A 27,964-nucleotide genomic window follows, 5' to 3' on the forward strand; every position below is an offset into this window, starting at 1 on the left:
CTTTGATAAAGACCAGGGTAATTTTATTCTTTTTGGGGTAACAGAATACACATTAGAAGACTATAATCACAATGACCTAAAGAATAAATGAAACATCAACAAAACAATGATAAAAAAAACATGTAGGCTCATTCGGAAAACCTACAAATCGAGCCGTTTTCATATACCACTTAAAAAGGAGAGTATGATGAAATAGCTCATGCTGGTTTATTAGTAAAGGAAGAGAGAACTGGTGTCAAACGGCAGACTGCAAACCACAGCTCTTTAACATTACACCTACCTGTGTATTTCAGTCTTAGCATACTACAAATGTTCCTTTACTGGCGCTTAACTTTGAAACTGAGTGTCTGAACTTCCTCATCTTTAAATAACTCGGGCTGAAGCCAAGTGTGGTGCACGGCACATTTCATCAAATATTTTTAAAAAAAGTTTTCAGTGTTTTATCCTTGAAATACGAGAATCAACAAAGACGAAAGAAAATATAAAATTGTAAAACAAGTCAGCATATCCTGTCCTGAATCCAAGCAGATTAAGAAACACAAACTTTTGCTTTTCATTCATTCTTTCCAACTGGGATTTTTAAAAAGGAAAACACACCAGTTGAGATGGTGGTGAGAAACAAGGAAAATGAGTGATCGCGGGGTATGGTTTCTCTCAGCCGTGAGTGGTGTCGTCCTCCACAAAGTCCTTGGCCTGCTCTGCTGAGATCACATCGATGTGACTCACCTAACAAACACACACACACACACACAGAGAGAGAGAGAGAGTAAGCCTAGGAAAATCATCTTCTGTGCAGCTTGACAAGACTTCCATTTATAGCTCATTTTCTATGCACAAGACTCGTTTGCATTTGCTAATTACTTCACACATCAAGGCGTTAACGATGCCCGTTACCTTGTTTCTGAATTTGACGCCGTAGAACTTGTCTGCTGACTCCAGAAGCTCAGGTCTGAAGGTCGTAGTGATGAACTGAGCATGTCCTGCCAGCTCCACAATCATGTCTGAAAGACAGCAATACAAACCACTTATTCACTCCAAGCGGAAGCTTGTAACCTCGCAAAACCAAACATTTCGTGTGTAGTGAAAAGATAAAACAAACGACCGATATGGAAGAATTAAAGAAGAAAAAAAGCATTATTTTGATTAAAACCAGATCACTTCTTTTTGATGTAGTGGTTTATTTTTGGTTCAGATTTTCTGCCTGTTATCCTCTTTTCAGTGGCTGAAATTTCACTGCATCTCTAATGTCAACACTGCATTGGCTGATGGTACCTGACACTGCTTTTCTGTGCTGGGCATCCAGAGCCTGGTCGATTTCATCAAACAGGTAGAAAGGAGCAGGGTCACATTTCTGGATGGCAAAGATGAGAGCCAGAGCGACCAGAGACTTCTGCCCTCCAGAGAGCTGCTGCATCTCTCTCATCTCTCCCTGTTTACCTGTGAACGACACCTGACGCACACACACACACGGTTTGTCAAGTTTGAGCATGTAATAACTGTGTGTACATAAGCACACAATCATTTGATTTGTCCATGCTGTCCTTACCCTGATGCCCACGCCAGTGAACTGGTCTACACTGGGCACACTGCTCTGAGAGGAAGACCCCCTCTCGCTGTCTCCTCCCTCGCCCTCGTCCTGAGACTGTCCACCCTCAGTGTCTCCCTTCTTCATCACCAGAGTGGCTTTACCACCGGGAACCAGCTTCTGAAACACCTCGCTGAAATTCTTAGACACCTGCGGAGAGACAGAGCACATTATTAAACAGGATACAGAATGCTTGTTTTTATTTGTGCTCACTGCGGAGGGAGTTTGATTTAAATCACTGATGATGTGTTTTAAACAGGGCCAGGGCTCAGGAAGAAGGACTGAAAGGTGCTGGTGACAGATGATGGAATCACAATCAGGCCTGAAGACTGAAGTTTATAACTGGCATGTGTTTTTAACCCTCTGGTGCTCAGTCATTTTTGACCTCAACTTGGTAAAGGCCTTGGCACTTGCTATGTGAACAAAAAAAAAATCATGGACATAATTCAATCAAAACGGTTGAATGGCCGTGAATAAAATAGTCACACTTGTAATCCCCACGGTCCAAAATGTTTATAACATGTTTTGGAAAATATATATTCCATTTAAAAAAAAATTAAATAGTGTTTTTGCGCATTTTTCATAATTATAACTTTAACTTTTTTTAAATTTATTATTAATTATCTGCCAATTGTCTTCTTTAAAAGAGACCAAACTTATGTCTGTGCTCCACAGCATTCAAGATTTATGACCGTTTAAGTTGGAAATGTCATTTTCAGGGCTATGCTCAAACAGTGGTTAACAGGTAATACATGGATTATTAATGCTGCATAAATATAATCTATTACCTTAAAATGCCATTTAAATACAAAATAATAAATGTATCAAACTAAAACGGAGTACATTAATTTCATTGAAATAAAAACTAATTGTCATTTTTGACAATGGTAGGAACACCAGAGGGTTAAACTTGCCGATTTAAATAGTGTTTCTGCAGGTATCTTCAAATTAAATGTAATGTTTTTTAATGCCATTTTTTTTTACATTTTTAATGCCATACACGACCCATGACTAACAACGGATATTATATTAAGTGCTGTCAGTCGATTAAAAAAATTGATGAATCGCAATTAAAAACACTTACATTTGTATAGGTTTATATTAGTTTATATATTTTATAATGTAATAATTTCACAGTTAATCTACTAATTGAGACAACATAAAGGCCAGTCTCACTGATAATAATACAGCTATTGATGTCTGGATTAAAAAATGTTCCCCCCTAATTTTAAACATTACAGCCATCCAACTTTACAGTGTGATTGAAAGCTATACATTTTTTAACATTAGGCTTCAAAAAAATATAACTTAAATTTAAGTGAACTTCAACAATCCTCATATAAACCTATTATAAATGTCATATTTACCTGTCTAACAGGTAGGACGTATACAGAAATTGAATAAATTTATCAAACAGCCTGCACGGCATAAATTATAAATTAAATATAGACTAATCCTTATTAAAGCTACAAAAGTTCTTCAGTCAAGAGCAGTGAGTAATTGTCTCTGTTCCCTTTGTTCTTTGTTTAACTTTACTGACAGAAAGCTTTATTGGCTGCTGTCCCTTTAAGAGCAGCCTCTGCTGCACGACATCTCACACGCGCCTCATTCTCTCACAACTTGCGTTCATTTAAGACTTTATTTCACTAATTTAAGACTGCTCTTATGTTATGAGGATACTATGAGCATAATTGTGTGTGTTATTGTTCGTTCAAGCGCGAAAGAGAAACGTTTTCTGACACGCTGTCTGTGCGCACGATACTGGCGCGCATCTTTCTCTCTCTGTGTGTGTGTGTGTGTGTGTGCCACATAGACAGGACATTCACAGGCAGCAAGTTTAAAAGCATTTGCACGAATAAGAGCGGGATCATATAATGTAACGCTACCCAAAGGATGACAAAAATTAATGGATGCTGCGTTTTGCATTAAATATTTTAACGCGTTAAACTGGACAAAAATAAATCGCATGCGTTAATGCGTTAATGTTGACAGCCCTAATATATATATATTGGGCTTTATAGTATGTAAATTGTTTATATTGGGCAAAGTGGGCTTTAACAGCGGATGTCAAGATGATGAGGGAAAGTTACTACACACAGTTAATTGCTGTCTGCCTTTTACCGTCGATTTGTGGCTGTTTACTTTACAGGAACTTATCAAGATCATCAACATACAAGAATCCTGTCAGCAGAAGATATTTGCGTTTGAGTGAGTCTGATTGTCTGATGGTCGTACCTGTTTGAAGGTGAGCTGGATAGCCTCGTATTTGCGCAGCTCCAGGACGTTCATGAGCTCCATGATAGATTTGTATCCTCTGTCCAGCTCTTCCTGCCTCTTAATCAACTTCTCTTTCTGCTCTGAGAAATTGACGAACTGGTCCAAGGCCTTTTTATTCACATGGCTGTACTTTTTCAGCTCTGTGTTGCACTGCTCCAGCTTCCTGAACAACTACACAGACACACACACACAATCATTACACAACACGTAACCCATGAAATAGTATTGAGGGGACATGATGATGGAAAACAATTTGAGATGGGAGGAAAAATTATATTTCAATGCTTTGCGTTCACCGAAGAAAAGTAGCGTTCTTTGCAAGCAAATGTAAAAAAAATTGCGAGTAAATTTTTCAAAAACAAAATCACTTGAATAAACATTGTGCCTTTATTACCACTTCTGAACCTACAAGAGAAGATTCCAGAAGATAGCTAAAGAAACAAGACAGATATGGCACAGTTCAACCTCCCTCCTCAACTCCACGCACTCAAGTTCACCAAGACAGGGTGAAAAAACAGGAGCGCAAGCATGGGGTAATGAAGAATGAGTCACCTCTGTGTAGGAGGGCTGACACACAATAGAGCCCCTGACTGGAGAGGTGGAGAGAGAGGAGGAAGATCAACTAAGAGAAAGAATATGAGACAGGTGGGAGAGCTGCGAGACTGGAGGGGGACGAGAGGAAAGATTAAAGCCCGACATTGAGCCGAGGAGGTGGTAAAAGGGTATCCGGACAAATCATGGCCTTCATTATGTAATACTCGTTTATGACCTCATTTACGACAAGAAGGAAAAAAATTTATGTATCACTCTAAATGTGTCACTGGAAATTATATGGGCAATTCTTAGCAACTTGACCATAAATCTTGCATTTCAGGGTTAAAAAAAACAAGCAGCAGCTTCAAATATGTTTTCTGTAACGGATGTGTACCTGTTTGAGCGTGAGCGTTTGGTACTTCTCAAAGGCCTCTTGCGGCAAGGAGCCCAGCTCGCGGATCTTCTTCATGCATTCCTCTTTCTTTTTAAGTAACATGCCCTGTCTGTTTGTCATCTTCTCCAGCTCCTTGGTGTCATGGTTGATGGCTTCGTTCTGCTCCTTCTCAATGTTCTTCCAGCGCTCCATACTCTTCTGATGATCCTTTATTTCCACCTCCGTCTTATCAATGAGGGTGTCCAAATCTGAAAAATGAAAAACAAAATGTAATAAAAAAAAAAAAAAACTAAAAACTAAAAACACTGATTTGAGTCTTTACTCACCCTCAGAGCGAGCCAAAGTGTCTTTTATGCGTTTATTAATGCCATCCAACTCTGACGTTGTCGCAGTGAGGACGGTTCCTCCTTCAGTTTCTCGCAGTTCATTCAATTCCTACACAAACACACACTTTTTAGTGCACTATATGGCATTGTATTTCATACAGGTTATACTGCCAAAAGGGAAAACGGCTATATTCACCTGCTCGACTTGGTCGAGACGCTTGCGCAGGTTCTCGTTGAGGTACGTCTCCACCCTGGTCATGATTCCCTCCAGCTTAATTCGCTCATTCAGCAGCTGTCTGTTGTCCTATAGTAAAAAACATTACACACATGAAACACAAACATCTATAAATAACCTCCGAAGACCGAAGGGCCAAAAGAAAAATGTGCGGTTTTAATGGTTTATTATTAAGTCTAAAAAAAACAGATGATGTGGCTTTTGGCCATGTGAACGTACATCAACAAAGAACAAGTGAAAATTATATGCATATGTTTAAAGGCCAAGCCTGCCTGAAAATTCAAAAGCAGACAAAATTAGCAAACCAAATGGAAGGCAATACAAAAAATACAAAAACAAAGGCTAATGATGTGGGCCGGTTACACAACATTTAAAGCAGCTTTTTAATTGTCTGCTGTGTGTGTCGTGTGTCAGGCTGGAGGTGGTGAAGAGCTGCAGCTGTGGCCTCAGGCTTCAGCGATTATTCTCGCACACATCTAACAGAGCTTCACATTGACTAACTTTTAAGATGAGATTACAGCCTCTGTATGGAGTCGTCATACACATACAATGTCACAGCAACTAGTTCTTGCTTGTGACCTGGGACCTTGTAAACATCACTTGGTCACTTTGCTAATCAGAGGCCCTGTTTACACCTGGTATTAAGATGCGTTTTGCACACAAACAGCCATGCTGTTGTTAGGGCTGGGCAGTTAATCAAATTTCATGATTTTGGCTTCCATCGATTATGAAATCAAGATATTATTAATAAAATGATTATTATTGGTCTAATATATTTTAATATACTATTGTGTATATATATATATATATATATATATATATATATATATATATATATATATATATATATATATATATATATATATATATATATATATATTTTAGGGCTGGGAATCGATTAAAAAATATTAATAATTAATTGCACAATTTGCTGTAATTAATTGCATTTACCCCAAGCTTGTAATCATCAATATTTAAACTTAGAATAACCTAATTAAATTAAACAACACGGGAAAAAAAGGAACAGAAAATAGCCCTGTATTAAAATAATATTAAACATTTTATAGTTAATATTAAACTTTTTCGATAATCAATCAACATAATCAATTAAAAAAAAATTATTATTTTTTTTTTACTAATTATCAAAATAAAATATAGTCCTACAAAGCTATTATTACCAGAGCAGGAGCAAAGAGCGAAGGGCGCCGACACACACACACGGAATGGAGAGCGCGGCGCGGAAAAGACCCGCTCATGAAAGCTGCGCGAGAATGAAACCTGATCGCCGAACACGGAGGGGCGGGACGGCATATTTTCGGCCTTTTCCGCAACAGGAAGTCATTAAAACGAGGCAAAAAAAGTGCTGCGTTAATTGCGTTATTATTTTTTTAGCGCGTTAAGCATCTCAAATTAATCGCAAAGATTAACGCGTTAATTCCCCCAGCCCTAATATATATATATATATATATATATATATATATATATATATATATATATATATATATATAGAGAGAGAGAGAGAGAGAGAGAGAGAGAGAGAGAGAGATTAAAAAAGTTTTATATATAGAACTTTTTATATATAGATTTACAAACTCATCTCATTATAGACCAAAATAAACGTTCATGACTTTCGCCATAAATCAAGCAGCCCAACCTGTTGCAGCTGTCTGATCTCGTCATTGAGGTCGTCCACCCTGCGTTGGTCTTCCAAACTGAGCTGAGAGAGCAGGTCCGTTCCCAGCTCTGCCTTGAGAGACTCCCGAGTGCTCTCCATGGCGTGCAGGCTGGCCTCCAGACTCTGAAGACTGCGTTGCTGGGGGGAAACAGTAGAGAGAAAACAAATGAAAGACCTGATAGAGAAACAATGGTAGTCATAGTACTAGCGCTTGAAAATATACTATGCATTACCTTGGGCATGAACGTTTTCTCTGACTGCTGTCTCTTCTCCTTCAGCATTTTCATCTCAGACAGTATACTGTCTCTGGATGCTTTGAACTTCCTCTGCTGGGTCTCGATTTGCTGCATCTGATTCATCAGCTGGTCAATTTCATTATTGATACGTGAAGAACTGAGTTAAGGAGCCCACAAGAACTTGTGATCCAGTTTAATCCTGAAAAGCTGCATCACTTGAGATAATCTGCTTCTGGACAGTGTTATTTTAGTATTATTTGTATAATACTATGAATTAACTTTTATTTTTATATTTTCTTAATGCTTTTATGCTTCTCAGCTGTGCTCATTCTTTGAAGGGCTGTTAAATATTTTTTATCTGGCCTGTTTTTGCTGAAGCTGAAAAGGTGGTTGTGTCATCATATTAGTTCTGAATTAGTCAGAGTATGAGCCACGCAAATCTAGTGTGATTCGATCAAGGATTGAAAAGAATTTCATTCGAGGCCTTAAGAATCACATCCTCCAATCCAGCTACACATTCTCATCCCTCCATTACTAATATAACACCAGGTGTGCAGCTCACACATGACGACATACACGTTAATGACTAGCTGACTCATTCAGTGATCCCCTGTGACCCATTACACCAGCAAGCCCTGCTGGCCGAGAAACACACAAGTAGAATTTTACAATCCATTCGATTTCATGCCACTCCATCACAAGTAACCCTGTGTGTGAGGTGTAAATGTGGAGGATATGTTCAATGTTTCTACGCAGGTTCTCGTTGAGCTTGGCCTCCAGTTCTCCAAGCTCCTCCTCGGCCTTCCTCATGTCCTTCTGCAGCTCCAGACGGGACTTCCGCGTGTCGTAGTAGCCACCGGTCAGAGCGCCACGATGACTCACCTGATCACCTGTTACACATACCAAAACACCACAACGACAAGGGCTCAGAAATCATTTGAATGAAAAAACGGGGAAAAAAACGACACATATAGGAACACATCTGTTTACCCTCCAGAGTGATGCAGTCCATGGTGAAAGCTCGAGCCAGCTGAGTGGACACTTCCATACTGCGGCAGATCAGAGTCTTCCCGAACACATGTTTGAAGGCCTTGTCGAAGTTCTGACTGTAACGAAGCTTGCTGATCATGGGGATTGCGTCCTACAGAAAATTGGTATATTTCCACTTAATAGAATAGCAAAACATAGCAATAAATTAATAAATAAGTAATAGAAGATGAATAAGCTTCATTTTTAAAGTCAAACCCTTTTTAATTACTTCCACAATGTGAAGAAAAAAGAAGGACAGGACCTGGTTTTATCCATCTGAAGTTGATTGTATGTTTTAAAGCTTTTTTTCCATGGGAATATTAGCATAATTTCACCTACATTTCGCATGCAAAAATGGTCCATTGTCAATAGGGCAGCACTACTAACAAAGTCACTTTCATTTCGCAATGTTTACAGACATAGCAACGGATCTTTTATTCCGTATTGTGACGCACATCTGAGTGAAACGGATCATTGAGAAAATAAAGTAGGGTGGGGACTTGGTTCGATCCATCGGTTGTTCATTAGATGGAGGCAGATCTGAATGCGAGCTTGCAGTTGATCATAAAGTGGTGGGGTTTAAACAGACTACATGATTGGGGAAGTCCGGTATACGTCAACAGAAAGAAGTCGGTCACTTCATTGGAAGGTTGAGTTGATTAAATTACAAGCATTTAGAAAACAGATTGAATGTTCATTTCATGCTGACACTAAGTAAGGGTGCATTTTAAATGTCATGTCAGTGGTGTAGGTGACCATGTGGTCGGCTTACGTTAGTCTCAGGGTAAGCGGTGTCCCTGACGTCCAGTTTGGTGAGAGGCAGGAAGGTGACCTCTCCAGGCAAGTTCATCTTATTAAACTCCATCAGAATCTTGGTGCTCACTTCATCTGTTTCCACAATGTGGTAAAACAGCCTGAACAAACACAACTCCATTACTGTCAACACACTGCCACAAACATCTGTGTGTGACACATGACATTAAGCAGAAAACACTTAATAATAAAGCGGTGTGTGTCTGACCTGGTGCCAGCGGTCACCTCCACACAGGTGTAGAAGGCAGGCTCGCACTCAAAGTTGTTCATGACGATGCCGTGATAACCGTTGATGACGTGCTGGTTGATGCCCTTCCGGCGGAAATGTTCCAATACTTTATTAATGCTGTCAATACCATTCAAGATAGCCTGGAGGAAAAGCAAAACAACATTCAAAACACTGCATTTCCAAGTTCGTATTTTCAACTTCAAGCCCAGATGACGATAATCTGAGTTCATCTATACTGATGTATATTTTTGTAACGTGGGAGAGTTGCTATAATTAGTGACTGACTCAGTCCATGAGAAAGGATCCAGCAGCCAAGTTGAGCTTAGCAGATACGGTTCAGTTCAGCCGATACAAAGTGAACTGGAGTGGGCGGCATGTGTTTTAAATACATATGCATGTTGGTTACATATAATGAACTCTGAGGTGGACTTGATGGTTTAATGTTTAAAATCCGAGGCCATATTTTAAGTTTCATTAAAGGCTTGCTTAAATCAACAACAGCAGGATGTAGAAAGATATTACATTTACCGTATTTTCCGGACAATAAGTCGCACTTTTTTTTCATAGTTTGGCTGGTCCTGCGACTTATAGTCAGGTGCGACTTACATATCAAAATGAATGCAGACTGAGATGAAAACATTACCGTCTACAGCCGCGAGAGGGCGCTCTATGGCGGAGCTGTTCAGAAGCGACACCAAGGATGAAGAAAATTCAATGGATTCAGTGATGTGGAATGAGATCGCGGGTGCTCTGTGAACTTGTTTACTGGTAACTTGCTTGTTGGACTCGCTGGCTAATGTTAATTTAGACTATTCAGCCTCCCAGGTATATGTTCTTTATGCCAGGGGTTTTCAAACTTTTTGTGTGTGTGGACCACTATTTGTAATCAAGAATTTTCGCGGACCACCTCATAATACACATAATAAAATATGTCTACACAGAGTCCTACCTGAATTAATCTGCACCTCTAAATAGGCTTACTAGCACTAAAACTATAACTTGTCATCACATCAGTACAACAGGCTTGTTAAAAGAAAGTTTACTGCACACAACGGCTGCCACATATTTTATTTATTTATCTACTCAAGCGCCCGAGGGCATAATCAGGTTCATTTGAACAACAGGCTTTTTCCATAGCAATGGAGTATGAAATCTATACAGTAAGAACACTGGAATATAGTCAACATTTCAAAACCTTATTTTAGGGGATTATTAATCTTCAGAGTTTTACAAGTCCTCAAAAAGTACCTAGACTTGAGTTTGTCCACTTAACAGCACATCCGCAAAACATTTCAGAAATGCGAGATCAAGAAACTAACTGGAAATTAAAATAGTAATAGGCCTTATTCATTCCAATTATAAACATTTCGTTTTATATAAACTGCCTATGCCTGTGCATTCACACCGGACGCGAATAGCACGTCAAATTCAAAAAGGGATCATATGTCAAATTCGCGCTTGCCGCGTCTAGTGATACGCTTGACCACTTTGTATCAATTCGCGCGTCAAGAGCGAAATTGACGCACGTAAAAACAAAAGTTTGAAGCGAAATTTCGTCCGGTGTGAACGCACCATTAAAGGCTATGCGTGTGATGTGATAATGAGAACATATTTGCCTCTGCCCTTTTCTCTTCAGAGAACCTGTTGCTATCCACCGAACCAATGTTGTGGTTCTAACGGCACTGAACTTGAATGTCACGGCCGAATACCACTAGGCTATTTTAGTAATCACACAATAACTTGACAATTTAATTAAAATGTTATATCAATGTAGGCCTACATATTCTTTTTACTTTTTTTTTTTATGGGAATTTCCTGGTAAAAAAAAATATTATTTTATATTTTATTTTGCCTTTCCACGGACCACCTGCAGTACCCTCACGGACCACAGTTTTGGAATGGCTGCTTTATGCTATTGTGTAGCTGAATAACTGTTAATGTGTTGCGTTAACATACCAGACACCTACTCAGCCTGTTGTTCTGTGTGCTACTGTGTAGTTGAATAGCTTGCCTTTCCATATTAAATGTCTGTTCTTGGTCTTGGATTTTGTGAAATACATTTCTAAATAAATGCGACTTATAGTCCAGTGCGACTTATATATGTTTTTTTCCTCTTCATGACGCATTTTTTGACTGATGCGACTTATAATCCGGAGCGACTTATAGTCCGGAAAATACGGTAATATAATTATAAAAAAAATAAAATAAAAAACAAAGTTCAGATGACTGTTTTGGTTTCTAACCTTTCCGGTGGCTGCTCGCAGTAGCTGTTGTTTCTTCTCCAGGTCTTCTCGTTTGGCTGCCAGCGCCTGCTGTTCTGCGTTCTCCTCCCGCCACAGGTAACTGCAGGAGGAGGGACACAGACACACCCATCAGCTCTGGCTCAAAAACACTACGCCTGGGTTCAGCAGGAGACCCTATTCTATAGCCCATCCGTCAAGCCTCATCGTGCTGGGAAACCTATGACTCGTGGATTATTAATAACTAAAATGCCAGGTGAGGAGAGGAACGGATTGTTCAGGTAACAAGAAAGGGTGGGATGCTGGAAAATGGGCCAAAGCCAGACAATTTCCCATGATGCGTTGGGAATAAGAACAGGAGGGTCTTACTTTCTCTCACTCTGAAGTTCGTCCTTTCGGTTCTTCACCTCGTAGTACTTCTTATCCAACTCCTCCACTCGAGTCTTCACTTCGTTCAAGTCTTGGTCCAGTTTCTGTGACCGAAGTCAAGCGTCATACATTCAAAACAATCCATAAATCTTGCAAAAGTAAACAAAATTCTGTCCTCTACCAAAACAAGCTTTTAACGAATCTTACGGTGTACTGTTCCAGATTTCTCTCTTTATTGGCCTCTGTGTCCTCCAGATCTTTGTGGATGGCGGCGATCTGCCGTTTCTTGTCGTTGATGGCTTGATCCAGAGACTTCAGCTCTTTCTTGATCCATTTGTCCCTCTCTTCTTTAGAGGTGAACTGGCTGCCTCGACCCTGCTTGGCATACAGATCTGTTCGCTCTTGTGTGGCTTGAGCCAGTCTGAAAAAACAAATTAAATCATACTTCAACTATTGGTTAAAGACACAAAACAGCATTTGTAATGCATATGTCCTCCTTAACCCTTTAAAACCGGATGTGTCGTCGACGACACAGCCAACCAAGCTGTATTCATGTCACTGTAACTCTTCAACCGTTTGCACTATCAAAAATTTTCCTGAAAGTAGACATTGTGCGCTTTTCGCCAATATACAGCTTATTACGGTAATGTCATGCTTTTCGTCTGCAAATGACAGCCGCGCGGGATGGAAGGATTTGAACAGAGAGATACGACGCGCGGCAGGTTAGAGTGTTTTGGATTGCATAAAATAATAAAAGAAACGAACAAATACATGGCGAAAGAAGTGTTAGACAGCAGAAGAGGGGATTGGGATGATTTTTAATGTAATTTGGGAGGCGGATGGCCGTTACTCTTTCACGTATCTAAGCATGTGCATGTGTATGTGTATGTGTGCGTGCCTATGAATGCGTGCATTTGTATGTGTGCGTATATGAAAAAGTGTCCTAAATGAAAACTGTGCAACCCAATGTAACAAAAAAGACTTGTATATATGTATTATAGTTAATTTTTCAACTTTAAAGTGTTAGTTTCTTTCGTTCATGATTTTTTCTGTTTTTTTTCGAAATAAAAATCAGTAAATTTATTCTCTTTTTTTATTTTTGTCTATTTAAATTATATTTACAAACTCACCACACACAATAATGGTCAATAACTGTCATTTGTTGAAAGCTTATCTTTTTCTGAAAAAGATGACACCTTGCACATGAAGATAGCACATTGTTTTAGAATTTTACAGTCAAAAAATCTAATTATGTGAAAAACACCTATTTTAGCTTCAGGTTCTAAAGGGTTAAAGTGACATTTTGAGAAATAAAATAATTGAAATAATTTGTGAGAACAAAACGAAGGGCGGGACTAGAAAAAATTTATTATGGATAATTTATTATGGATAAACAGGCAATATTATTAAGACAAATGTTAAAGAAATAAATATTGACAATTTGATCAAATATTAGGAAAACAAACTACTACTTTTATGAAATAACAGTGATGATGAATCATCCAATCACAAACCTCTAAAATGATAATGTAGTAGTAAATTATGGTTTTGTGATGTAACGTAATATTAGTTTGAGTCCCAAATGCACCTAAGATATCCCACGAATAACTTTAACACGTCCCACCCCAACTTCCCGTTTAATAGGAAATACATCAACACAGGAAAGAAAACTATGTTCCCTACTTCATGGGCCCTTTCAATGCTTCAAAAAGTTTACCGGGCAATTCCTCGCTCCTCTTTTTCTTTCACAGCGTTAAACTTGGGTTCTGTTTCCTGCAGCTCCTTCTGTTTTTCTTCAATCTTCTCCAGAAGCTTCTGGCGCTCTTTGAGCAGCCGTTTCTGTTGGAAAGGAAGCGAGACCGTATTTAATCACAAGTCACGGCATCAATTCATGATTCTCGCCTCTTTTAATAGAAAGCCTAAATACATTTTGTGCAGATGCGTGAGGAGGAGGCGTTCATATTTAAATGAAGAAGAATGAAATGCGCATAAACAGGTGTGTAGATTCAGTGTCATGAGCAGAACAAAGGGGATCTCCGTCTGAGCAAACCTACACTCACCAATCAAAGGGCAAATGACGCATTTCTGCCTCTCCTCCATAGGAAAACACACACACACTTGGCCAGGTGGGGCTAAAATCCCTCTATAAGCCAAGCCGGGATGCAAGAGGGGCTGACCAAAAGTGTGTATTTCACACATACAGGGATACACAAGCATTATGTGTGTGTTTGCGTCTGGCTGCGAGCCCGAGCTGGAGTGAGCGTGTGTAGTTAGTGACGCAGACGGAGACACTGCAGACCCTCTGTTCACTAGTGCCTGCCAGCATTTCCTGCAGATCTCTGGCTCTCAGTGTGTATAATTAATGTGTTTGCATTTGCGAGCATGTGTATCAAACCCGCGTGTTTGTGTCTGTGAATTCACAGGGTTCATACACATTTTAACCAATACTTTTCCATGACTTTTCGGCACATTTCCATGACTATGTATTCCTGAAAATGTCAGTCGACATTAGAGCGGACACAGAAGCCGCATCAAACTGGCATTAGCCTACTATATTTACACTTCATTTACAATTGCATAAATAAAGCTATTCAATATTTAAATGAAATTATTTATAATTTTAACGTTTTAATTAACCCCCTGAGGTCGGCGGTATCGCCGGCGATACCAGCTCGCTTTTTTTTATCAGTGTAAAAGAAACTCAGAAATACTCTGTTGACTTTGATTTTCCATAGGAGTTTCATACATCAATCGATTCTGTTAAATGTGTATTATTTTTGTGTATACTCACAATAAAAACAAAGTGTGGTGCTTTTTGCCAAATAAAGAAAAATAAACACGAAGCTAGGTTCTGCCTTCTCTCTGTCCGTGTAGTCCATTCTGAAACGCGTCCGAAAATGAATCATAACTCAGCGAATACTTCTCACACAGGCATGTGAGTTATGTCTTTATGAAGCTTGAAATCTCTTCTTTTAAATGAAGTAATTTATATAAAACACAAATGTTTTCAACTCATGTAATCCGCTTGAAAGCAAGGAGAGTTACCGTTTTTCCTTCTCCCTTCATTATCTCTAAATGAGCTGCGGCCGCCCCGCCCCCGGCGCGATTCACATGTAAATAGTTTAGGTGATCTAGTATGCATCGCATACGCCCCCCGATCAATGCCATAAAAACACAGTTTCTATCAGACTTACTGATAGTTCATCGCGTTTTGAGTATGGCACGCTTCTCCGGTAATAAAGACGCCCTTCGGATGATTCTGGACAGCGCCGGGTTGTTTCCTCAGAGGAAGATTGTAACAGACGACGAACAGCAGCATATTGAAGAGCGAATTCCGCCGAGGACACAATTTCGGAGTAAGTTTTACTTAAAAGTCTTTTGTCTTTTATTTTTCGTGTTCGCATTTATGAGGAAAAAAACAATATTACCTGACAGTTCTCCATTATGGACGCGAGCGCTCTAAGCACTAAAATACTTTCAAACATTCACAGAGACCTCAAAACAGAAAGTACAAATCCTTTCTTTAAAACGAATTTCGTTTTGTATCAATTGTATCTTAATTTTAATAATTTTTTCATTAACAAATTTCCTGGATTTAAAGTAAATATAGGCTAGCAATCACAACATAAGGTCTGAATGGGTTAGATTTTGGTACAGTTTTTACTGTAGAATATACTGCCACATCAAATAAGCTTTTGTTTAGCAATTTCTATATATAAAATAGCCTACTATTTTTGTCAAAAATAAAGTCATCAACTAAGATGTTAGCTGTTCCAATGTTGGCTATATTCAAAGTAATGAATACATAGATAAAATGTAGGCCTATAATCTTTTTTTTTTTTACAAAAAAAGAGTACACTTGAAATATTGTTGAAATTGTAATTATTGTTGTTGTAACCTTTTTAACTTTGAAATATGTATGATAAAATGTATACTTTAGTTTTTACAAAGAAAGATTACACTTGAATTGTTGTTGTAATTGTAACCTTTTTAATAAAAATATATATTTACAAGGTAGATGTAAACAAACTTTTAAAAGGTAAATATAAGCCTTTTCTTTAAATAATTTTTATTGTGTTTTATTAGTGACAAATTTGGGGAGAGGATAAATATTCCAAAACTGAAAATACAGTATGAGAATTAACTGCACAATTACTAGACATGTTTTCCTTGGATATTATAGGCCAAATTGCAAGCACAATATGTGGAAAAATAAAAAAGAATTGAGATGCTTCCAACTGTTGCTCTTGCATTCTTGTGGCTCAGTGACTCACCTGAATGAATGGCTAATTAAGTATGCGGTCCCCATTGTCTCCTGAGGTGTGAACCACTACATATGCATGATCTGTGACGCCCACTCCGCATATGGCCTTTCCAAACAGAAAGTGCTTTGCAAAATTCAAATCAATGTATTGTGTTATGTGAATGATTAGGCAGGGTGATTTTCACATCATTTTGAAGAAAAAACACTAGGCAATGACATCTATTAGACAAAAGTCTTATTGGCACATATTTAGTATGTGTTTTATGGCCTTATTTCAGAAACTTTAGTTTTTAGTTTTTTCAATAACCACGCATAAACATTATTCTCTCAAAAATGCAGACATGTACATTATTGTTGCTCACATATTATGGTAGCCCTGTTTGTGCTAAATAGTGTGTAATTTTTTTTTTGCCATTAATATGTTTATAAGCAACTGAAAAAAGCACAAATGTCAGGGCATGTCAGAACATCTCAAGGACCCCAAAAACACCTCAGACCCCAGAGGGTTAAAAGATACTTTAAATATGAAACTAAAACCACCAGTAGGTGGCGGCAAGTCACTGTCTTAATAAGCGAGTTGTTAGAGTAATTTCAACCGATTTGTTCAAACAGCTGATTCATTCAGAAAAACAAGTGATTGTTCATTGAATCGTTGATTCGTTCAAAACGCGGATTTCATTAAATAAATTTTAAAAAAATCATCGCTGTCTGTTGGACCACGGCTTCATTATGAAATTCTCGTCGGCGATATAAAGTGAGAATTGACAATATTGTGTCCAAAAAGTAACTCACAATGTTAACTTTATTGTTAATTTAACTGTTGTATAAAATAAATAGCACATTTGCAATTATATGCAAAGGAAAACGGCACTCTTGCTCATGTGATATTCTAATATAACAACATAATATGATATAAATATAAGACAAAAACTAATTTGGGCACATCTATAACTGCACTGACACATCACGCAGCGAAAGCAAGCATGAGAGACAAACGCGATGTCAGCTCGCACTCGCAGTGCCTCGTACATAGTTAAAACAATGATTACAATATCATCATAGTTCATAGACAATATCGCACACATCTAAGCACATAAAGAATGAACTTACAACTGAACTGACATTTACTCGTTTTCTTCCCTCCTCTCGCGTGCAGGAGACAGACGCAAGTTAGGCTAATAGACTGCGTATCGTTTCACATGCGGCCAGAGCTTTCCGCTACATTCTCGACCCACCGGTGCTTGCAAAACTTTAGCATGCTCGTGCCACTTTCCTGGCATTTCAATAAAATTTCTGTCAGCACCGACTTTGCCTCAGGCAACATCGCAAAGTAAGTGAATCGGATTCGGAAGTGAACTGAACGTTATGCCGCCCGAATATAAGGACGTTAAGACAACGAGAAATATATTTTTTATTAAACAGTTTTTGTATTAATAACATATTAGGCTGTGTTAAAAAAAAAATCCATGACTTTTCCAAAACTTTCTGGGTCTTTTTATTTTTTCAAAACCTTTCCAGGCCTGGAATTTGCATTTTTCAAATTCCATAACTTTTCCAGGTTTTTTCAAAACGTACGAACCCTGAATTCAGTCATCGCTTTTGTTTGTGCACCAGCCACCTCAATTCAGCGGCAGCAATAAGAAAAGAACAAGCAGGTGGGTATTTGTTTGAGGAAAATGGGGCTTATACTTATGAATGTTTATATGTACTCCACACCAGAGGTGTCAAAAGTATTCACATTCATGACTCAGGGAGAAGTATAGATACTAGGGTTTAAAAAGACTTCTGTAGAAGTTGAAGTATCAACTCAAGCTTTTTACTCAAGTAAAAGTATAAAAGTACTTGTTTCAAAACTACTTAAAGTATAAAAGTAAAAGTAATGTAAGGGAAAAAATGCAATTAATGCTCTCTCTCTCTCTCTCTCTCTCTCTCTCTAAATCAATATTTGACGCGATTTGCCCCGATTTCTCCCTCGCTTACCGCATCTAGGTTTCCTTCGGAGGAGTTTTGGCGCTTCGCACAACCAAATGTGACTACAGCCTCTCACAAGTTAGAAAGAAAACACAACGCCAATCAGTTTAGCGATGTGTATTCAGGAGGCGGGACTCAGATCTAAACCGTTTGTGTAATTGGCCAATTTTTTTTTTTTTTTACGACGACAAGCTGGAATGAAAACAAGCCGAAATTAAATAGGAGTAACGAGGCTATTTTTAAAATGTAAGGAGTAGAAAGTACAGATAATTGCGTGAAAATGTAAGTCATCTGAAAAATAATTACTCCAGTAAAGTATAGATACCCCAAATTTCTACTTAAGTAAGGTAACGAAGTATTTGTACTTCGTTACTTGACACCTCCACACAAGTTAAGGAAAAAAAAATCCATGTTATTGAATGTTGCTCTTTAAACTAGAGCTGTGATAATTAACATCATTGGATAATTTGTCAACTCACTTTACTCCATGTAATTGAGCTGATATAACTCAACTTTTTTTGTGTGTGTGAAAGAAATTCATATTTTTTATCAATTTAATGTGCCCATGATGAATAAAAGTGAAATTAAAAGACATTTATAATGTTTTTTTTACATAAATAATTAAAATAAGAAATGTTTCTTGGGCAGCAAATAATCACATTAGAATGATTTCTGAAGGATCACATGACACTGAAGACTGGAGTAATGACGCTGAATAAATAACATTTTAAAATATTATAATAGAAAATAGTTTAAATTGTAATAATATTTCACAATATTTCTGGTTTTACTGTATTTTTGATGAGCCTTGATGAGCATAAGAGACTTCTCGCAAAAACTAAATCTCCCAGCTTATGAACAGTAGCGTACACAACTCAAAGACAAAAATCAAAGCAATTTTTTCTAGACAGTAACTTTCACTTTTCTAAGACCGCACTTCTTCTAAATGTGTGCATTGAGTGCATATGTGTGCCTGTAGCGTGTGCATGTGTTAGCTTGTGTGTGTCTGCTATTCGCACCCTCTGTTCGCTGTTTCCTGCCAGCTCGTCCTGCAGATCTTTGGCTTTGAGTTCCAGTTTGGTCCTCTGTTTGATCTGCTCCTGTCGCTCGGCGCTCAGCTGTTCTTTCTCCTCCTTCATGGCGGAGATTCGAGCCTTCAGCTCCCTCACCACACGCTCCGTCTCCTACAGAGACACAGAGAGAGAGGTTAGATAAGATGACCCAACGTAAGCTGCTGTATGACGCGTGAAAGCAGTTTTCAAAAGCACGTTTTAGGGAATCTTCACATTTCATGACCCCATTTACAATCACTGTTCCTGGTTTATTGTGCTCGAATCATCAGTGCATGTTAATCTAAAGGAAAAAGGAGTTTCTTTTTGTATAAGGAAGTTTCTTTTTGTATAATACTTCCTTTTGATGTGTGACTGTAAAAAAAAAAAATTGTAATCTACAAGATTTTTTACATTTTCTAAAGAAATTGTGGCAAATTTTCATGCAAAACATTTCATGATGATGTTCGGCTGTTGAGGACGGTTTTGCAGAACAAGAAACATGAATAAACATCAGTGATTAACGCACAGAGAAGCTCAGTTTACCTCCACTTTGTCTCGAGCGTCTTGTTGTGCATCTCGCAGCTGTCTAGATTTGTCTCCACATGTCTCTCTCTTACTGGACAACTAGAGGAGGGAATCACACCTTCAATAAATTATTATGTTAATCACACAATCAGCAACAAAGAAATACAGTGTGTTGAACACTAATTTATTTACTGTCACAACCGAATTAAACTCGAGAAGGTGATGACAAGTAAGGTTTGGTGTGTGTGTGTACCTCATCCATCTTGGCCCGGGTCTCGTTGAGCTCCTGGTTGTAGATGGTGTACTCCAGAGCTCTCCTCATTTTGTCCCATTTCTGGTACTGAGCCAGTTCCTCTTTCTCATCCTCCAGAGTGTGCAGACGCTCCTCGATGTACTTCAGCAGCTCATTGATCTTCTCTCGCTTTCCCTCTGCACACACACAACACACACACACAAGAGAGAACTGTATGTCACAAACCTTTGACTATAAAAAAAACACAGTAAAACATTTACTGTAGGGCTGGGCGATATGGACCAAAAGTCATATCCCGATATATTTAGGCTAAATATTGACACACGATATATATCCTGATATTTTTTCCGCAAAGTGAGAGTAAATGTTCAGTCAAAGTCAAAGCCAAATATGACATGTTACAAGTAGTTTTATTGAAACCGGCTATTTCAGTGAACAGTTGCAAAATCAAATTAATAAATAATAAACAGGTTTCTTCACCTTAGGGCTGCACGATTATGACAAAAATCATAATTGCAGATTATTCCCTTGGAATTGTAATTGCGATTAATTAATTATGATTATCAAAATTTACATTGAATATATAAAAACAAATTTTGTGTAAACGTGTTATAATTTGCCTAATATTTTTTATATATATATATATATATATATATATATATATATATATATATATATATATATATATATATATGCAAATTATAACACATTTACACAAAATTTAACACACACCCAAGTACTGTCCCCCTTTACTTAACATACACATAAATTGTAAGAATATGACTAATAGTAAAGACTAGTACAAATAAATAAACATTAGGCCTATGCTAAAGCTATTAAATAGCAGTCCCAAACTAGTTTCTGTTAATACAATGTTGGTATGAGCCACTACAGTCATTTAAAAATATATTTTTTTAAAAACACAAAGGAAAATAAAGTGGCATTTTGGGGTTAATATGGAAAGGACAGTTGCCATGGTGAATACACAATACTAACAAGAACTGTTAATGAAACATGGAAACTGCTCCTGGTGAATAGAATGAAAATCATTCCTGCATTACTTTTATTTCGTGTAATTTACAACATGCTCGTAGTTTCTTTTGCACTTTATATACAGTGAGGCGATACACAGCGCGCGCCGCCACATTTGCGCGTGCAATTGATGAGTGTGCGTTACGAGTACAGGATAACGGCTGACAGGACAAGAAAGTCCGTTTTTCTGAGGTGAAAGACTTTATCTCAGCGTACACTTACGTCACTGCCTGGTAGTTCCTATTGTGCTGGGTTTTCTGAAGTAGTCATGATTCGCCTCTCATAACATAGCATGCTCTAAACACACGCACGCAGAGTGGAAAAGGAGGGGCGGGGGGCGCGGGCGCGGGGAGCAGTGCAGAGAGCTCCGGGTCAGCAGCTTGCTTGGAGCAAGGATCACAGCGCAAATTTGAACTATATTGATTAGGGCTGCACGATTTGGGGAAAATGTCATATTGCGATAATAGAGGTCAATATTGCGATTGCGATATGCGATATAATAAACAAATGGTTTCATGAGTCAACTTGCTTGGTTCAAGGAAAATAAATGCACACACAGATTAGTGACAATCTGCCTAAAGAAAAAAGTTCTTTAGTCAAGAGCAGTGAGTGTTTTTCTCTGTTCCCTTTGTTCTTTGATTAACTTTAGCGACAGATATAATTAGTGGCTACTGTGTACTGTCCCTTTAAGACCAGCTGCTGCTGTCAGAGACGCGGATCTCACACGCGCCTCATTCTCTCACGAGTCACAACTCTTCACGTTCATCATAAGACTACTCTTGTGTTATGAAGATACTCGACAAAAAGACATTTTGGCATAATTGTGTGTGTTATTGTTCGTTCAAGCTCGAAAGAGAACTGTATTCTGGCATGCTGTTTTGTGCGCACGCACGATATTAGCGCGAGTCTTTCTGTGTGTCACAGTCAGGACATTCACAGGTTCGTTCTACCGCGAAAGAGAACTTGATACTGGCGCGTCTATCTGTGGGTCGTGTTTGTGTGTGTGTGTGTGTGTCAGGAGGACATTCACTGACAGCGCGTTCTTTTTTTGTCTTATCGCGCATGAATGGTTTAAAAGCATTTGCATGAATAAGAGCGGGATCATGTAACACTAGCCAAAGGATGCCAAAAATTAACAGATGCTGCGTTAATTGCGTTAACAGGGCTAATTTGTTTATTTAATATAAAATCGCAGCATTTTGTCATATAATCGCGTAGGCTTGACATCGCGATTGCGATACGATTAATCGTGCAGCACTAATATTGATGGTCTAATTCCATATCACATTTAAAAATATATCGATATATTTTTTATATCGCCCAGCCCTAATCTACTGCAGTGTTTTCTGCACTGCTTTAGTGATTCATTTAAAAGATTTGGCTCCACTAAATAATACAAAGATAATAAATAGACAACACATTTTTATATTGCATTGGATGCACGATTTAGGGGAAAAAAGCAAATTGCCATTTCTCTGATAAATATTGCAATTGCAGTTTAAAATAAATTCCAGGTTTGCTGTCCTTATTTGTAGGTTCCGCACAATTTGGCTAGAATTGCGTGATTATATATCAAAATGGCTATAAAATTACTATTATTATTATTATTATTATTATTATTAGCAGCAAGTAAAAAAAAATGTAATTACTAAATTAAAACAAGAATACATCACTATTGTAATAGTTCACTATAAAAATTATTTAAGAAAAACAATATAGTTTTATTTTACATTAAAAATTGAATTAAAACTGTAAAAATACAATACTAATATTTCTGGCTGTCTTAATTTCTTAATGTTCGACCGTTAAATCATCTTTTAAACCAACATTTATTTTGACAAAACCACACTGAGCCATTAAAGCGTGCACACCATCTAGCAGAGCTGCACGATTCTGAATAAATATAGAATCATGATGTTATTTGTTTAAAATAGAGATCACGATTCTCCCATGATTCTGAATAGATGAAAGAATGATTCAATGACTCACTCATAAACACTTGATTAATCGGCGTTTTTTGAACTAATCTCTTGAATGAATGATTCAAAGACAAATGCACTGTTACACCAGTAGGTGGCAACAAGTGACTTAAAATGTAATCGATACGATTACGATCGAAGGTGATCTGCTCCATTTTGATCACTACTGTAGACATCAGTATTTAAGAACTATAAACTTGTATTCCAGTACTTCAGTGATAACGTGATTTATTGAAAAGATATAATGATAACGTAAAGACTGTTTGTGAAGCAGTTTCATAAGCTTACATGACATAACTGCTCTCTCTGGCTCAGCGGCAGTGCCAAACACAGACTTTGAATGTTCGCTGATCATACTTGTCAAAGGTTTAATAGACACATCTGGATCGTTTTCATTTAGGAATAAGATCGTATGGCTGTTTGAATCGAGATTGCGATCTTTTAACTATTATTCGTGCGGCTCTACAATTACGTAAGAATTTTTGCCTTTTATTAAAATAAGCAGAGAAATACAGATCGGAAATGAAAAATGGCATGTTCACTCCAATCATACATTTAAACAGAAAAATCTGAGAGAAGGATCTACCTGTTTCCTTCATGAGCGAGATACTCTCCTCCTTGCGCTCATCATAGACTCTGGTGCCTGCCACCTCTCTGAGCAGCTTCAGACGCTGAGAGTCCGGCGCTGTCGCCATCTGATTGATCTATTATCATGTTGGAGACAATCAAAAGGGAAAAACAAAGTGAGCAAATTCATTTAGAACGAGTGGCAACAGCATTAGCACCACTTTAATCCCAAGAGCCACATTCTTGTTTGTAAATCACCATTAATGATAATGAGAGAGATGCTGTTATTTGCTACAATCCAAGAGGGCTGGAAAACACAGTTGCAAGCAGCATCTTAAGCGATAATGCGCTTCAAAGAAATCATGAATAGCTGTAACCGTCAAGAGACACTAGCATACCTTTCCCTGCTTGACGATGTAATAAGGGTTACTGCGAGAGAAACCAGCACTCTCCAACAGGTTCATCACGTCGTTCTTACTGAAACGCACAGAACACAATGCATTCAGTTACAGCTCGAATCATTAGCAGTCCGCTGCTTCTCCGATGCGTTACGAGAAATAAACTTACGTGACCATCTTTTTGTCCAGGAAGTACTGGTCTTTCTTTGCTCCGATGACACGGCGCAGAGACACTTCCTCTTTATCGATCTGAGAGCAATGAGGTCATGTTATTCACCTGCCTTTACGTCAGTGCTCTTCCCATCATTTAAGGCCCCGATATACTTCAAGCGATATACACTACCGTTCAAAAGTTTGGGGTGAGTAAGATTTTCTAATGTTTTTAAAAGTAGTATCTTCTGCTCACCAAGGCTGCATTTATTTTATAAAAAAAAAAGTAATATTGTGAAATATTATGACAATTTAAAATGACTGTTTTGTATTTTAATATATTTTAAACTGTAATTTATTCCTGTGATCAAAGCTGAATTTTCAGCATCATTACTCCAGTCTTCAGTGTCACATGATCCTTCAGAAATCATTCTAATATGAGGATTTGATGCTCAAGAAACATTCATTATTATGATTATTATCAATGTTGAAAACAGTTGTGTACATATTTTTTTCCAAATTCTTAGATGAATAGAAAGTTCAAAAGAACAGCATTTATTTAAAATATAATATTTTCTAACATTATAAATGTCTTTACTGTAACTTTTGATCATCTGATATCTGTAACTCATCCTTGATGAATAAAAGTATTGATTTATTTTATTTCTTTCCCCCAAAAATATTGACCCCAAACTTTTGAACGGTAGTGTTTAATGTTACAAAAGCTGTAGATTTCAGATAAATGCTGTTCTTTTGAACTTTCCATTCATCATAGCATCATGAAATAAAAGTGTAAATAACTGTTTTCAACATTGATAATAATCATAAATGTTTCTTGAGCATCAAATCATCATATTAGAATGATTTCTGAAGGATCATGTGACACTGAAGATGCTGAAAATTCAGCTTTGATCACAGGAATAAATTACACTTAACTATATATTCACACATAGAAAACAGCTGTTTTAAATTGGAATAATATTTCACAATATTACTGTTTTTGTTTGTATTTTTAATCAAATAAATGCAGCCGTGGTGAGCAGAAGATACTTCTTTTAAAAACATTAAAAATCGTACTGATCCCAAACTTTTGAACGGTAGTGTACTTCACAGGTGTGTCGAATTGCAGAGCTCATGCAAACATATCCACGTCGCTATGATCAGACGCTTTCTTCACTGCGGTTTTCTCGCACATCACATATTTACACGTTCAACTAAACATCGCTCTCCGCAGCGTGGACGGCGTTGGGATGTTGCCTAACAGTATATCTATGCAAAAGTATTTAAAACTTCTTTTTACCCCTAAACAAAGAACGAAAAAGAGCTTCACCGTTGAGTATATCAGGGCCTTTAAGACACATTTCTTACCGGCAGCCTGTTGTCAGAGTTGTCGAATATAATTTCCACAAAGGCTGAAATGACTCGAGGACCAGTGCCTTCCTAAAAAATACATGGTTTAGCATGGTTAGTGAAAATTACTTAATGTACTTAAAATGTTTTTACATAAAATAACTGATCAATTATCAAACAAAGGTGTTTTTAAATTATTGAAACAAAATATAATGTTACTCACGTGAAGCAGAGCCAGACGCTGCTCTGGTCGAAGATGACTGAACTCATCACTGAGCACAAATTGTATGGCTGATGGGGGAAAAAATGAAAAGTGCTCATAACAAACTATTCACCAGCACTGTCAGTGTTTCGAGGTATTAAATTACTAAGGGTGCTCCGTTTGATCAGTCGCCGATAATAGTTTTATATAGTTTGATCGGTGGTCTGATTCAGATGGTGCAAAACACACAAGACAATTTTTCTATGCGCAGCTAAAATTGCTTCACTACATTCATCGGTCTGGCAGTTCTACAGGTGTCTGGAAAGGACAATAAATTTGTAACGTCTCTGCGGAGAGCGGAGATATTGCAACGACAGCAAGAAACTAGAGCTGTGATATTTTAGTACATTTCTTTCCTTCACAGCGGTGCGCTTTCGTTCCTCCCTAAAAGCCCAAACAGTGATTGTCATAAAATACAGTCTACTGTTGCTAAACTGCAGGACAATATCCTTGATAATAAAGTTATTAAAATTACATTAAGCCGCGGAAGAGATACTGTTCTCCACGGGGCTTTCTGTGTGCGCGCTCTGAGACGGAGTGTAACACAAACAAGCAAAGTGAACTTTGAGCTTCGGGTTCGCGCCTACAGAGTCAAATACACACAGAAATTTGTCAAAATGCCCAGCTTAGTGAGTATTCGCTTAAACAACGTCATGTCTTAAGTGAACATAAACAGTTGGGAAATAAGCTGCATGTGTAACAGTATATTGGATCTGTGCGTTCAGTTATAAAGTGACAGCAGCCTAATAATCCATTTTAATGTTATTAATGTTAATCAAACAACAAAAGACAACAAGAAAAATCACTCATTTAAGCAGATTTAGTAGAATTAATCGAATTTAATTTAATTTATGTAGTGAAAACTACACAGTGGTTTTAATTATTGTTGATAAAGACTGTTGTTTAAATATTATTTACTTCATATGAATGCTATATTTGTTAATCTCTCAGCTTTACTAATCTCCTCTAAGAGAGGGAATGTTGCTTGCCAGTAAATAAAGAGTTGTCAATTCATGATAATTCCTCAACTCTTCATTTTTACTATACTTAAAATACATTGTTGTTAAGAATAGTAGCTATTATTTATTTTGGTGATCTATATCGGTGATCGTATTGGCCAATACGGCTCCCAGTGATCGGTTATCACCCCCAAAAATCCTGATCGGAGCACCCTTATAAAAAATAGTTACTTACCATAAAAGAAGTTACTCTTTCCTGATCCATTTCTTCCAACTGTAAAAAAAAGATGTTGTTGATTTGTGATTTTTTTTTTAAACAAATGCTAAAACTTTTTTTTTTTCAAAAGTTTATTAATGTAAAAAGCAAACAATTTGATTCAAAATGTACAAATCTGATGAAAATCATACCTATGACATTATGTTTGGAGCTGAAGGGGTCAACCACAGTCTGATCTCTGTAGCTGCGAAACCCCTGAATAATAACCTGAAAGACAATTATATTAAATATAAAACGTCAACATAGTGTTATAGCAATACAGCCTGCTAGAATGTGTTTCCTCCAAATATACTGAAAGTAAAACCTGCTCTCAAATAAAGAGTGTAATCTAAACAAAAACTTACAGAGATGTTTGTGTATACAACACTTTATGTATTATGAATTACATAATACATAACGGAGTTCAAGTATTTACATGATAAATAGCTTAATTTTCTACTAGCAGTATCCTCACATATGATGGGCAGCAGCAAATTAAAGTTAATTTCAATATGAGAGGTTTAGAAATATTAAATACTTCATTGCAATGTTTGGGGGGGGGGGGTTGACAGCTAATGCTAAAGCTAATGCTAACTTCATTGAAGGCCATACACTCGCTAAAACTTACAACCTATCGAGCTCAAAATTAACAAAAACTTATGTTTGTGCACATTTGATATTTAAAAATGTAAATAGGTAGTTTAATATCATTATTCAACCTATATATCATCATTTTACACGCAACGCGTGAGTAGCATCTCACTCACTCACCTGTTTAATGTACATGGCGGTTTATGCACAAAACTCTCCTCAGGAACCAGCCGAACAAAGCGGAATTTAACACCCTCCTCCTCAGAGAGAAGAAGGGCTTGAGTTAAGATAAATATGTCTGCACACTGAATAAATTTGTCCGATATTTACTCTTCTGTACGATCAAATTTTATTTTCCCTCCCCTCACGAAGCAGACATAACAATCAAAATGGCGACAGAGGCGGGACGAACG

General features: G+C 37.6%; 1 protein-coding gene across 1 annotated transcript; it reads right to left on the minus strand.

The window, feature by feature from the left end:
* Nucleotide 1: 1 nt before the first annotated feature.
* On the minus strand, nt 2-27,957 carry smc3 (structural maintenance of chromosomes 3). The gene is made up of 29 exons (XM_084416794.1): nt 27,732-27,957; nt 27,113-27,188; nt 26,940-26,978; nt 25,707-25,774; nt 25,502-25,573; nt 24,153-24,232; nt 23,984-24,062; nt 23,605-23,722; nt 20,008-20,183; nt 19,773-19,853; nt 19,197-19,361; nt 13,660-13,781; nt 12,150-12,363; nt 11,943-12,046; nt 11,577-11,676; nt 9,313-9,473; nt 9,064-9,205; nt 8,253-8,403; nt 8,000-8,152; nt 7,260-7,411; nt 7,006-7,164; nt 5,313-5,420; nt 5,117-5,225; nt 4,791-5,038; nt 3,821-4,033; nt 1,547-1,735; nt 1,273-1,450; nt 895-1,001; nt 2-726 (listed from the first exon to the last, which is right to left on the minus strand). The coding sequence occupies exons 1-29, from the start codon at nt 27,744-27,746 to the stop codon at nt 655-657; spliced, it is 3,651 nt and encodes a 1,216-aa protein (XP_084272920.1). The 5' UTR covers nt 27,747-27,957; the 3' UTR covers nt 2-654.
* Between the last annotated feature and the right edge of the window lie 7 nt (nt 27,958-27,964).

Source organism: Rutilus rutilus, assembly GCF_951802725.1.
Source record: "Rutilus rutilus genome assembly, chromosome: 8".
Lineage (NCBI taxonomy): Eukaryota > Metazoa > Chordata > Actinopteri > Cypriniformes > Leuciscidae > Rutilus > Rutilus rutilus.

Bases quoted from the DNA above. Each gene is read 5' to 3' on its own strand.
- smc3 (XM_084416794.1), bottom strand. The intron at 1,451-1,546 runs GTAAGGACAGCA...TGTGTGCGTCAG, and splicing joins TCACTGGCGTGGGCATCAGG to GTGTCGTTCACAGGTAAACA. The intron at 1,002-1,272 runs GTACCATCAGCC...GCTGTCTTTCAG, and splicing joins GCACAGAAAAGCAGTGTCAG to ACATGATTGTGGAGCTGGCA.